This window comes from Lolium perenne, chromosome 5 (genome assembly GCF_019359855.2).
Source record: "Lolium perenne isolate Kyuss_39 chromosome 5, Kyuss_2.0, whole genome shotgun sequence".
Classification (NCBI taxonomy): Eukaryota; Viridiplantae; Streptophyta; class Magnoliopsida; order Poales; family Poaceae; genus Lolium; species Lolium perenne.
The window spans coordinates 40,702,201-40,716,324 of record NC_067248.2 but is presented as its reverse complement, the minus strand read 5'-3'; the positions used below and the strand labels follow the sequence as shown (position 1 = coordinate 40,716,324).

The following is a 14,124-nucleotide window of genomic DNA, read 5'->3' as shown; positions in this document are numbered from 1 at the left end:
CACTTATATGGTTTTTCGTTTCGGTTTTCCTTATAAACCGAGCAATATATGGTTTCTGGATCCGATTTTTATTATAAGTTTGATCACTTTTTCTATCTAATCGAGTAGCGGATATCGCTTTGTTCTCAAAAAAGATATACCGCCTCAGATGGTGTATGTATATGTCTTATTCAAAATCTTTTTTATCATTTTATAAGCCATGCATAATTTTTTTATCTTTATCGTGGTTGTTTTGTACACTTCATGAAATTTTTGCGTCCCAATTTTACCCTTACCCCTCAAGCATTCTTATTTGGGAACCGGTAGCCAGCCAAGATAGATTATAAACTTGTCCTTAAGAGTATCTCCACGGGCGGCTCCAATAGCGAGCCACATAGTCCTATGGGGATGCCAGGTAAAAAAAAAGGGGGGGCCTTTAGCAGGCTATATTATTAACAGGCAGAATTTGAAGCTCAATAAAATAGTTGGCAATCCCACGTCAGCCCCTACGCGTAAGGGCTGGGTGTGGGCAGATTTTGCATGGGAAACCCCCTTGGCACCCGCACATGCCTATTCCCCGCCCCCTCCACCCCTTACGATCCACGTCCCGTCATCTTGGATCGCCATGTTTGTCGTCATAGTTGCCTACCCACGATTGCGTCCCACCCGTCCACCCAATCACTGCCACTACTGGCGCCATTGTCATCTCTAGACTACTCCCATCGTGATTCTGTCAAAACAGCCGACGGTGTCACAGTTTCCGCCATCGTCCAAAGGGAGCAGTCAGACGGCTCCACCAAGCCCCCACCTCTTCTGCCTCCGCAAGTACACGACGTTGGTCCGCTCTTCCGCGGCATCCCTCGTCGACCTCCACACTCGTCGGCACAACAGCGGCAGATGGGAGCGTCTTTTGTTCACCCCACCCACAAGGTGTTCGTCGTTTGTCCGCAATGGACATCGACGACAAGATGATGATGGACATGTTCGTGAAGGAGGAGGTTGCTGCCGCCGTTGACCAACAACAGCGCCTACTGATCTTAACCAATCTCATCCGCATTCAGCAGCAGATCAACATCGGCCCTCGGCGTGGTGGATCGAGGGTTGAGAAGGCTAAGAATAAGGACCAACATCGGCTTTCCGGTGCTATGTTGCTTGACTCGAACTACTTCGCTGACAACACAACACATATCACCAAGGATTTTGGCGATGATTAGGGAGTACGACACCTACTTCGTGGGCAAGAAAGATTGCACCAGATTGTGGGGCTTCTCATGAGTTTAGAAGTACACGGCTGCTCTGTGGTTATGTGCATGTAGGAGTCCACATGTTTTGAGAGTGTATGTAGGTTTTGTCGGGCTGTTGTGGGAGTTTTCGGCCAGACTATTTGAGAGAATCAAATATAGAAGATATAGCTTAAATCCTGGCACACAAAATGCAGCAAGAGAATTTTCAGGGATGCTATGCATCGATTGCATGCATTTTGCTTGGTGAATTACCTATTTGCTTGGTGAAAACCTCTATTGCTGGCACACCATTTTAGCTTATCCTGGTGCACCAGCGCCCGCCGGTACGAACAGGCCAGTGGTAAGGAGCTAATGCCGCTGCAGCAACTACTTCACCATTGGTACCACACAATAGTCCCGGCGCACCATTTTAGTTCGCCAGCGATAGCATATTAATTAACCAAAAAAAAAGCCTGGTCCACCCCGTGGCCGACCAGACCTTGAACGCACCCACCAACTAAAGCCTCACGTTCAGTCAAAGGGAGCGAATTTACAAAGCTAAACTAAAAACAAAAAAGCAATCAAGTCCCTGTATCCCGCCGGTGACCGCGCCCTCGGCCGCGCTGGAGGGCTCACGGGACGCGGCATCTGCTAGCCGCTCAGCGCGCCGCTCTCTTTGACTCTCCGTCGCACCGCCGCTTCCTCCTGGAGCCGCCTCCCGGTACAGCCCTAGGGCCTCCGCCGCTCCCGCATGGCGTCCTTGCCGCCTCGGACGCGCACCTCGACAGAGGAGTCCCCACGCTTGAACGCGGCACCGCCACCCTAGATGCACACCTCGGCATCCCTGCGCAGCCCAATCTTGCCGCCCTTGAAGGGCGCGTCGAGCAAGGCCGCCCCAGAGCCCCTCCCGACCAGCACCACCACCAAGGCCGCCGAGCCGCGGCGCTGAGGAGGGGCGCCGGCGCGGAGCAGAGCGCTGCGCAGGGGCGCGGAGGAGATCGCCGGGAAGGGGCGCGAAGCAGAGCACTGCGTAGGGGCGCGGAGAAGAGCGCTGCGTAGGGGCGCAAAGGAGATCGCCGCGGAGGAGAGCGCTGCGGAGGAGCTGTGTCACGGGAGAAGTGAGGTGGGGATCGAGGAGATGGTGTGGGTGGGTGTGCCGCGTGCGTCCTCTTCTAAAAATTTGGACAAACTTTACTTGGTTCGACTTTTCAAAAAAAATAAGCCTTAAGTCTTGGGATGGAGGTAGTAGTTATTAAAACTTTAATCCCATATCTTTGTACACCTAAACTAATTTTCTTGCCTCAGCCCCTGTGCATGAGAGGATGCGTCGGGACAACGAAGCCATCCGCCTGTGGCGACGAGGGCCAAGGAAGCTCCAGCAGCGAGACCGGAGGCACGGCGGATGGCGAGCGTCAAGGTAGCAAGGGCCAAGCCAGCTACGCTGATGTTGAAAAGGCTCCAATGTAGTTTAGTTTATTCTAATAATACTTGGAATGTAATGGAAATGCGTAGGACAACAAAAAAGGCTATTGGTTCACTGGCCACCCAAGGTCGCGTGACCCATCCGCTCGGAAGTAAACCCACCCCAAATTTAGACTAAATTTGCTCAAAGATAAACATAACTGCATTCCAAGTTGAAAACACCCAATTTAATTTCTAACAATTTCTTTTGATAAAGAATCATTGACATCTAGGGTTGTGTCACTATGAGAGCAATGTCAGTACATATATTGACTCTGTACATATAGTACAAAGCTCCGGCAACCTGTTCCAAGTTTCCAACTAGCCGATTTCCGTGTCAGGAATAAAGGCAGCTGCCCTGGCTAGGAAATGATTTCAGAGTAAAAGCAAACACATGCCTTGACAATATGAAAACAGGGATACCTAAGACAGCAGAACATCTTTAGGAAAATTTGTAACTCGAACCATCACAAACCCCGAGATGCAGATGAAGCACTGCAAATCACCGCTCAGTTTACAATACAGGTACACCGAAAAACCGCCTCACAACCACCAATTCATGTGTAGTAAAAATCATAAGCCGAGATACGACTAACCTAACCAACAGACGAGTGGATACGAGATCCAGATTATTCCAAAACAAACAGCTATGACATTGGTGGCGTCCATCCTCCTGGAGATTAATAGGGGAGAGCTGCTATATGGACAGGGCTCACTTGGCCTTGGCGAGCTCGGCACGGATCTGCTTGGCAGCCATAACCATGTTGGTGAGTGCAGGCTTGACCTCGGCGTACTTGCGGGTCTTGAGACCGCAGTCAGGGTTCACCCAGAGGATGTTCGTGTCGAGGACCGCAAGCATCTTGTTGACACGGTCGGCAATCTCCTCCTGGGACGGAATCCTGGGAGAGTGGATGTCATAGACACCAGGACCAATGCCTGCACCGTAAACCACACCCTCACGGAAGACAGAGAGAAGCTTCTCGTCCGACCGTGAGTTCTCGATGGTGATCACATCAGCATCCATGTTGATGATGGAATGGATGATGTCGTTGAAGTTGGAGTAGCACATGTGGGTGTGGATCTGTCAAAGAGAATGTCCTTAGTGGCAATGCAATAATACAGAGGAAAGATAGATTCCTGCCAAGCCTACACCATACAGGTCAAGCCGATTTACCTGTGTGGTGTCCTGAACACCGCAGTTGGTGATCCTGAAGGAGTGCACAGCCCAATCCAAGTAGAACTCATGCTCCGACTTACGGAGTGGCAGACCCTCTCTCAAAGCAGCCTCGTCAATTTGGATGACCTGGAAGGGAACCATTTAGAAAAAAAAAATCTACATGTACTCATGTTTTACATGGGAGCTGTTGATTAAATGGGAAACAAATACAAAAGTGCCAACCTGAATACCACCAGCCTCAAGATCCTCGACCTCCTTCTTGATTGCAAGAGCAATCTGGTAGCAAGTCTCAAACCTGAGAAAATACATGTGAGCATCTAAACGGAAGTGCTGAATGGGCATCCTGTACATTTTACATACTCCCTCAGTCCCTAAAAAAGCTGCTCAACTTTGTCTAGATAAGGAGGTATATAGACATATTTTAGTTATAGATATATCCGTATCTAGAAAAGGTTGAGCAGCTCTTTTTAGGACGGAGGGAGTACAATTTTTAGGGACGCTACTAACCTCGGCTGATCATTTCTGACAAAAGACCAGTTCAGGATTGTGACAGGACCAGTCAACATTCCCTTCATTGGGCGAGCTGTCATGCTCTGTGCAACCTGGGACCAGTACACTGTCATGGGCTTGGGGCGGCTCACATCACCGTAGATAATTGGTGGCTTGACACACCTTGATCCATAAGATTGCACCCAGCCATTGGCAGTGAATGCAAAACCAGAGAGCTGCTCGCCAAAGTACTCAACCATGTCGTTTCTCTGAAATACATATCAGCTCACTTAAATGGAGAATCAAATAGCATAAAACATTAACATATAAAAAATAATAACTACATTTATGCTTCAGAAAATAAAATTATCATTCTCTCAAACAGAACGCAAATATCAGTTAACACTGAAATACCAATGATACAACTATACAAGGATGCTAACCTCAGGCTCTCCGTGCACAAGCACATCAATGTCAAGCTCTTCTTGGATCTTAACAACCTTGCTAATTTCCTCCTTGATGGCTTTGGTGTACTCCTCCTCAGAGATCCTGAAACATGATTCTATTTTATGAGCAACACATACAGAATATAGTTAATGAAGTGTCATTACGAACTGCTACTCACTTCTTTGCCTTGTACTCACGGCGGACTCTCCTGAGCTCCACGGTCTGTGGGAATGAACCAATTGTAGTTGTGGGAAGGATTGGAAGGTTGAGCTTCTTCTGCTGTGCATCCAACCTAGCACTAACGGTGGTAGCACGGCGATGATCAGAGGTCTTCACAGCACTAGCCTGTAAGAAATATATTGTTAAGAAAAGTACATGATATGTCAGCATGTTGGTGAATGCAGTTTTGAAGCCAAAATTACTTACAGCCTTTTGGACCTCCTCATTTGTCACCCGCGGTGATGACCTTCTTGAGGACAGAGCAGCAGCATTTGCTGCAAAGTAAGCCTGCAGAAGATATTGTGCAGAAGTTAACAAATCATTGTTTAAAAGATATTCAGAAAAAATACCAGGCTCTGGTAGAGAGGACTGCTAGGGTCTAGAAGTTCATGATACCTCATCCTTTTGCCCAGCCAATGCCTTGGCAAGGGCATTCACCTCAACCACCTTTTGGGCAGCAAATGCGAGCCATGACTTAATCTCATCATCAAGCTTGGTCTCGTTTACAAGGTCCACAGCAGTGTGCATGAGTGAGCAGGAAGTAGATACCACAAGCTTGTCTGCAGAAATGCCACTATTAGAAACCGAAGGTTGTAGCTGTAAGCTCATAATAAGAGGTGCATAACAGAGCATGCTTACCCTTGCCAACAATAGCCTCGAGAGACTGTAGAGTACCAAGAGATGCTGCAAGATCATCGGCCCAAATGTTACGTCCATCTACAACACCAGCAAAGAGGTACTTTCCAGCAGGGAAACCACTCTTGACAAGATCAAGTGTCTTGGTTCCACGGACAAGGTCAAAACCATAGGCAGTCACGCAGCTCAATGATGTAAGAGTCCTGGAGCAGCAAAATGAGTTAAGAATCTTATCCCTACAAAAGTATATAAAGGAATGGATGGTATAAAATTGATAAACTGGCACGGAAACCAAGCGTACTTGTATGATTCTGCAGGAACATCAGCGAAGTATGTCTCAACAAGCACATTCATTCCAGAAAGCGCTGACTCGAATTCTGTGTAAGCTGCACAGAATGCGGCCAATTGGTGCGATTCGAGGTCCTTGACAAGTGTAGGCTCATCAAACTGAATCCATGAAGCCCCAGCTGCCTTCAGCTCAGCAATAACCTCCCTACAAACAACACCATATCAATTAGCAACAGAAGATTTAGGGGCAACAGTAGCCATTAACCCAATTTTATACTTACTTGTAGACAGGAAGGATGCTGCTAAGAAGGGAAAGAGGAGAGAATGACTTCTCTACACCCTTGGCAGGCTTTGAGAGCAACAAGTATGAGACTGGTCCGACAAGTACTGGCACGGTATCAACGCCAAGCTGCATCAGAAGCAAGTACACACAATATAAGGCATACAATAAAAACACACAAACAGACTTCCAAAAGAAACACAGAGTCCATCTCGGAGTGAAAATCACAAAACTAAGAAATCGCTGCCAAACTCAGTAATCCAACTGACATTATTCCAATATGCCAGGGATAGTAGACTGAAACTGTAACTAGAAATAGCAAACTTCCCAAATGAGTACAATTGCAACCACTTAAATCAGTGTGTTAAAACTTGTCCTTTCATTCCCTTCAACGGAACTCTCATATAGTGGGGTGAAATTGTAACTAGAAATTGCAAACTTCCCAAATGAGTACAATGGCAACCAGTTCAAAACAGCGTGCTAAACTTGTCCTTTCATTCCCTTCAACTGAACTCTCATCTTTGTTAATCTAAACTGTCTAGAATCAAAAATTTCAGGACAGGACCAAATTTTGTTTAGTCGATGAGTGGAAATGCAATATTACAAATATAAACTATCATTTTCGAAGTTACTTGGTTTTTTTCATATACGACAAATTTGATCAGATGAGTAACAATGTTTCAAAATATCAAGTTAACTTGCTCCTTAATTTGCATTGTGGCTCCTTTTCTAGTTCAAAACTATTAAGCAAATCCAGTTATCACCAATATAACTCGTCAACTTGATATTTGATTACAAACAGGACATGCTAAACTGATCACAAAATCAGGTTGTGATAGCAACTCTTATGGTATCCAAGAATAAACAGGTAGATAGCTAATCAAAGAGGGTATAATTAATAGTTTAAGAAAAGAGGCACAGTCAGCTAACATATGATTCAGTATCATACCGCCTTTGCCTCCTTGTATTCATTGATTGCCTTGTGGGAAGAGTAGGCGAACTTGGTGTCAGGGCCCAATTCAGGGACGATAAAGTGGCTGTAAAAGTATCAAAATCTAGTTAGTAAAAATAAAAGCATACACAAAGTAAATCAAGTGAGAATGACCCTAAATAGAAACCCGCAGACTTACTAGTTGGTGTCAAACCACTTGGTCATTTCCATAGCAGGGACGGTGGCGTTACCCCTAGCCATCGAGAAGTAGGTGCTCAAAGTGATCTCCCCTCCGGTCCATGAGTAACGGTCTGGGACAGCACCGAGCATGGCGGTGGTGTCAAGGACCTGGTCGTAGTGCGAGAAGGTGTTGCTGGGGATGTACTTGATCCCGGCATCAGCCATCTGCTTCCAGATGCTGGCCCTGAGGTCGGTGGAAACCTTCTGCAAATCCTCGGCGGTGCTCTTGCCATCCCAGAAAGACTCCAGGGCGAACTTGAGCTCCCTCTTGGGGCCCATGCGCGGGTATCCAACAATGTGGGACGCCATCTTTCTGTAGATAATGGTAAATAGTCACAATCAGTATGATTGACTGCAATAAAAGTAGACATGGTGTTGTACCATTCGATTTGCTGATGTCTAAAAGGACCAAAGGTACAAAACTGAACTAAATCTACAGGTTGGTAGGTTAGGTGTACCAAGAGCAACCACTAACATGAAGGGCCCAGGGGTTGGTGCATACAGTCTAACAACGATTGGTGGGAGGCAGAGACAGTGTCCCTGTCACACCAGCAGAGGGCAGATAACTGAGTGACAGCCGACAAATCTAGCGTAACACACATTCCAAATTTTCCAAACAGAGACGGGAACAATATATAAATAACACTTAGTAGCGCAATTTTCAGATCTTTTAACTATATACACCACCACGCATTTAATAACAAAATTTAACAAAACTGAATAAAACGATAAACCTCGGAGCCAGATCCAGCACCCTGGCCACCCAAATACAGGGGATACACTACACGTGCATATATAACGGATGGAAAACGATACCACTAAATAAAAAAATATCGCAACGAAAAGGGCCAGATCTCCCGATCTTAAACCGCGCAGATGACTTCCATACGCCCATTTCTCTAAACGGGACCGGATCTAGGCGCGTGATCGATCCAGATCGGACCGCCGAAACATCCGGGAAGGCAGAGCAGCCCATACAACCCGTCCCCCAACGAACCCAACCGCGCGAAGAGCTAGCTCCCAGCGCCGCCTACTCGCGACGCGAAACCACGATCGCCGCCGGCGCCGGTGGTGGCCAGGCGATCGACCCTACTACCAAGAACCGACAGAGACCATTCAACGCGCGCGGCTCGATCGACCGATCCTGGGCTGGACGGATCTACGCGAGGAGGGGTAGAGCCGCGGTTCGCTCGTGCGGGCGTGCACGGGGGAGGAGGGCTTACCCTGGGTGCGCCGGCGGCGGAGGGGACGGCGGCGAGCGACGGGGAGGAGGAGGTGGAGGAGGAAGAAGGTCGTGGTGGAGGGGTTTAGGGGTGAGCTTATTTATAAACCGCGGGGTGTGATTGGGTTGGTGCGTCTGCGGTTGGTGAGATCTGAATGCCTGTGCTGAGATCTCGTGGTGCAAGCTTTTTAACTACTTTCTTTTTTTCCTGTATGTATATCCTGCCGTAAATGTTGAAAAAAATCTAGTAATTAGCTAATGTTCGTAAATAGTCACATCGAGCGAACGCTCATCCAGACATAGTTGGAGGTTAATCTTCCAAGTCTTTTACTTCATTTTCAGATTCTCGTATTTCTTCAAATTTGTGTAGTCTTGGGGTCTCGTTGGGTAGTAGACCTGATGAGATCTCGGTTTCGGCTAATGTGTTGAGACAGACGGAGCTTGATCGTTTAACGGTTGTTCCGAATGACTCCACTGGGCTTTAAACATTCTTTATAGACAATGAGAAAGAGGATGACATCTTAGATGGTCAGCTTCTCTCGGCTATTATTGGTAGTGTCTCAGAAGTCGACTTAGAACACTTGGAGCTTAGTTAAGTTTATGATCTAAGCGCGTCCGCACGAGGTTCTAGGTCGTCGGCTGGGAAGAATTCTCGTAGATATGGCAAGAATTCTAAATCTAAAATAGTTTCTCAATGAATGGCATGTTTCGGAATAGCAGAGGTCTTGGTGACTTGGCTAAACATTCTCACATTGCCGCTGGTTGTAGAGATTATGATTTAGATTGTATTGCTATATCCGAGACGGGTAGGCGGAATTTCTCACAGAGTTTCCTCGACCGTTTATCAGGCGGGATTAACTTTCAGTGGTTTTCTCGCCCGCCTCGTGGTAGGTCCGGGGGTATTTTACTTGGCGTCCGAATAGACACCATGACTGTCTTAGCTAGTTCTGATGGAGAGTATCACATTAAGCTCGACATCCAGAATAAAGCTGACGGCTTCATTTGGAGTCTGGTCGTTGTGTATGGTGCCGCCCAAGATGCTTTTAAGGCTGACTTTTTACGTGAGTTGGTAAATCTTACTAAAGATAATCCTTATCCGATTTTAATCGGAGGGGATTTTAATCTACTAAGATTTCCTCATGAGAAAAGTAAAGGTCTTTTCGCTGGACATTGGCCTTTTTTGTTCAATGTTGTCATTGATAGCCTTGACTTAAGAGAGGTGTTTATGTCCGGACGACAATTTACTTGGGCCAACAGCTTGCCTGAACCCACATACGAAAAGCTAGACCGCGTGTTGATGGATACTGAATGGGAAGATAAATACCCTATGGTGTCTGTCCGTGCACTAGAACGTATTGAAAAATTGTCTGACCATGCACTGATCCTTCTAACCACTGGGAATCCCCGTCCTACGTGTAAACGGCCTTTTAAGTTCGAACTTGGGTGGCTACATCGGGAAGGGTTCCACGGGATGGTTAAGACGGTTTGGGAGAGACCGGTTGGTGGCAGCACTCCAATTTTGAGATGGAATAATAAGATGCATGCAATGCGCAAACATCTCTCTGGTTGGGCTGCCCATACGGCTGGTATCCTTAAAAAAGAAAAGGTTCGCTTATCAAATGTGATTGATGAGCTAGAGGCTTTTGCGGAGGTCAGACCACTGACTACGCATGAGATTGAACTTAAGAATCAATCTAATGCGCAGATGGCGAGTCTCCTTCGCGAAGAGGAAATCAAATGGTATCAACGTTTCAAAGCCCAATTCATCTTGGAAGGAGACTCAAATACGCGATATTTCCATGGCATAGCCAATGGGAGACATCGGAAAAAACGTATCATTCTCTTAATCAAGATGAAGGGTTTATTGAAGGCCATGAGCAACTCAAATCTTACATTACTAATTATTATAAAGGTCTGTTTGGTCCTCCAAATGAAAGCTCTTTTTCTCTAAATGAGGACTTAACAGATGACATACCCCAAGTTTCTATTGAAGAAAATGGCCTACTAACCGCACCTTACTCTGAGGATGAGGTTCAGAAGGCAATTTTCCAAATGGAATGCAATAAAGCACCGGGTCCAGATGGTTTTCCAGCGGAGTTTTATCAAACCTTTTGGAATACTATTAAATCAGACCTTCTAGATTTGTTCAGTGATCTTCACCAGGACAACTAGAATTATTTCGTCTAAATTTTGGTGAAGTAATTTTGTTACCGAAGGTTAATGAGGCAGAAAGGATTCAACAATATAGACCTATTTGCCTCTTAAACGTCAGTTTCAAGATTTTCACGAAAGTGGCCACCATTAGACTTAATACGGTTGCGGATCATGTTGTTCTGTCATCTCAGACCGCTTTTATGAAAGGAAGAAATATCCTCGATGGAGTGGCGGTATTACACGAGACGGTACATGAGATGCATTCTAAGAAATTAAATGGGGTTATTTTAAAATTAGACTTTGAAAAGGCTTATGACAAGGTCAAGTGGTCTTTCTTACAGCAGACGCTCAGGATGAAAGGTTTTTCTCCTGAATGGCGCGCTCTAATAAATGATTTTGTGTATGGAGGTAGTGTGGCAATCAGGGTTAATGATGACACTGGCCACTATTTCCAAACGCGAAAAGGGTTACGCCAAGGAGATCCGTTATCACCAATGTTGTTCAACATTGTAGCGGATATGTTGGCTATACTTATAGAGCAGGCCAAGTCTGAAGGTCAGATTGAGGGTGTGATTCCACATCTGGTAGATGGTGGATTATCTATCCTTCAATATGCCGATGATACAATTCTGTTTATGGATCATGATCTCGAAAAAACTCACAACCTAAAATTAATTTTGTCGGCTTTTGAGTAGTTATCGGGATTGAAAATCAATTTCCATAAAAGTGAATTGTTCTGCTTCGGTGATGCCCAAGATGATACAGCTCTATATACAGAGTTGTTTGGTTGTGGGCAAGGCCAATTTCCTATTCGCTATTTGGGTATTCCGATTCATTATCGGAGACTTACGATTGCTGAATGGAAAATAGTGGAAGAAAGATTGATGAAGCGCCTTAGTAGTTGGAAAGGTAAATTTCTGTCCCTGGGAGGAAGATTGGTACTCATTAATTCGGTACTGACAAATATGGTATTGTATATGTTATCATTCTTCCTATTGCCAAAAGGAATTTTGCATAAACTCGATTATTATCGATCCAGATTCTTTTGGCAAGGGGACAGCGAGAAAAAGAAATATCGACCTAGTAAATGAACTATAGTTTGTAGTCCCAAAGATCAAGGCGGGCTTGGAGTTCATGACCTCGAGGTCAAGAATTCAGCTCTGCTGGGTAAATGACTTTTTAAGCTCCTTACCGAGGATGGGATTTGGCAATCTATTCTTCGGAGAAAATATATCGGCTCCAAGACGTTGTCCCAAGTGGTTTGGAAACCTGGGGATTCACATTTCTGGGCTGGTCTAATGGCGACAAAGAATGTCTTTTTCCGTCATGGAACTTTCTCAATTAAGAATGGAGCTCAGATACGGTTCTGGGAGGATGCTTGGTTAGACAATGCACCCTTAAGTGAACAGTATTTTGCACTGTATAGTATAGTTCGTCGCAAAGGAGATACCATTGCCACAGTAATGGCTACCTCTCCCCCGAATGTGACGTTCAGACGAGTTTTGCTAGGACAAAGGCTTTTGGCATGGAATGCCTTAATTCAAAGGTTGGGGGTATTAATCTATCACCTGAGCCAGATGAATTCATGTGGAATTTACATGTAGATGGCTCTTTCTCCGTCAAATCTTTATACAGCGCCATACTTCATTCTGATTTACCAGTTGATAATAATAAGAAAATTTGGAAGATGAAGATACCACTAAAAATAAAAATATTTGGACGGTATCTTCGTCGAGGTGTCATCCTCACCAAAGATAATCTTGTTAAGCGGAATTGGCACGAAAGTACTCGATGTGTTTTTTGTCATCACGATGAAACTATTAAACATTTTTTCTTCCAGTGCCAATTCGCGAGATCTATTTGGTCTGTCATCCAAGTAGCGTCTACCCTGTATCCTCCGACTAGTGTGGCCAATGTCTTTGGCAATTGGCTTAATGGTATAGATCCAAGGTTCAAGTTGCTTCTTAGGGTGGGGGCGCTAGCAGTTATCTGGGCGCTTTGGCTGAGTAGAAATGACAAAATTTTTAATGATAAAAATTGCTCTTTATTGCAGGTCATCTACAGATGTATGATACGTCTCAAACGTATCTATAATTTCTTATGTTCCATGCTACTTTTATGATGATACTCACATGTTTTATACACATTATATGTCATTATTATGCATTTTTCGGCACTAACCTATTGACGAGATGCCGAAGAGCCAGTTGCTAGTTTCTGCTGTTTTTGGTTTCAGAAATCCTAGTAAGGAAATATTCTCGGAATTGGACGAAATCAACGCCCAGGGGCTTATTTTTCCACGAAGCTTCCAGAAGACCGAGGGAGATACGAAGTGGGGCCACGGGGCACCGCCACAGTAGGGCGGCGCGGCCTAGAGGGGGCCCGCGCGGCCCTAGCGTGTGGGGCCCCCGTGACTCCTCCGACTCCGCCCTTCCGCCTACTTAAAGCCTTCGTCGCGAAACCCCCAGTACCGAGAGCCACGATACGGAAAACCTTCCAGAGACGTAGCCGGCGCCAATCCCATCTCGGGGGATTCAGGAGATCGCCTCCGGCACCCTGCCGGAGAGGGGAATCATCTCCCGGAGGACTCTTCATCGCCATGATCGCCTCCGGATCGATGTGTGAGTAGTTCACCCCTGGACTACGGGTCCATAGCAGTAGCTAGATGGTCGTCTTCTCCTAATTGTGCTATCATGTTCGATCTTGTGAGCTGCCTATCATGATCAAGATCGTCTATTTGTAATCCTACATGTTGTGTTTGTTGGGATCCGATGAATATTGAATACTATGTCAAGTTGATTATCAATCTATCATATATGAGTTGTTTATGTTCTTGCATGCTCTCCGTTGCTAGTAGAGGCTCTGGCCAAGTTGATACTTGTGACTCCAAGAGGGAGTATTTATGCTCGATAGTGGGTTCATGCCTTCATTAAATCTGGGACAGTGACAGAAAGTTCTAAGGTTGTGGATGTGTTGTTGCCACTAGGGATAAAACATCGATTCTTTGTCTAAGGATATTTATGTTGATTACATTACGCACCATACTTAATGCAATTGTCTGTTGCTTGCAACTTAATACCGGAAGGGGTTCGGATGATAACCTGAAAGTGGACTTTTTAGGCATAGATGCATGTTGGATGGCGGTCTATGTACTTTGTCGTAATGCCCTGATTAAATCTCATAGTACTCATCATGATATATGTATGTGCATTGTTATGCCTTCTTTATTTGTCAATTGCCCAACTGTAATTTGTTCACCCAACATGCTATTTATCTTATGGGAGAGACACCACTAGTGAACTGTGGACCCCGGTCCTATTCTTTACATCTGAAATACAATCTACTGCAATACTTGTTCGTTACTGTTCTTCGCAAACA

General features: G+C 45.5%; 1 protein-coding gene across 1 annotated transcript; it reads right to left on the bottom strand.

Annotated features, from left to right (window-relative positions):
* Window positions 1-3,104: 3,104 nt before the first annotated feature.
* On the bottom strand, window positions 3,105-8,640 carry LOC127298520 (5-methyltetrahydropteroyltriglutamate--homocysteine methyltransferase 1). Its single transcript, XM_051328368.2, has 14 exons — window positions 8,594-8,640; window positions 7,330-7,683; window positions 7,149-7,236; window positions 6,201-6,328; window positions 5,933-6,124; window positions 5,635-5,834; window positions 5,392-5,555; window positions 5,203-5,283; window positions 4,955-5,121; window positions 4,773-4,878; window positions 4,348-4,598; window positions 4,063-4,135; window positions 3,838-3,966; window positions 3,105-3,744 (listed from the first exon to the last, which is right to left on the bottom strand). The coding sequence occupies exons 2-14, from the start codon at window positions 7,677-7,679 to the stop codon at window positions 3,376-3,378; spliced, it is 2,298 nt and encodes a 765-aa protein (XP_051184328.1). The 5' UTR covers window positions 7,680-7,683; window positions 8,594-8,640; the 3' UTR covers window positions 3,105-3,375.
* Between the last annotated feature and the right edge of the window lie 5,484 nt (window positions 8,641-14,124).

Excerpts from the sequence above, each read along its gene's own strand:
- LOC127298520 (XM_051328368.2), bottom strand. The coding sequence starts at position 7,679 with ATGGCGTCCCACATTGTTGGATACCCGCGCATGGGCCCCAAGAGGGAG. Across the intron at positions 3,967-4,062 it reads TTGAGGCTGGTGGTATTCAG|GTCATCCAAATTGACGAGGC; the intron begins GTTGGCACTTTT and ends GTTCCCTTCCAG. Across the intron at positions 3,745-3,837 it reads GTGTTCAGGACACCACACAG|ATCCACACCCACATGTGCTA; the intron begins GTAAATCGGCTT and ends TCTCTTTGACAG.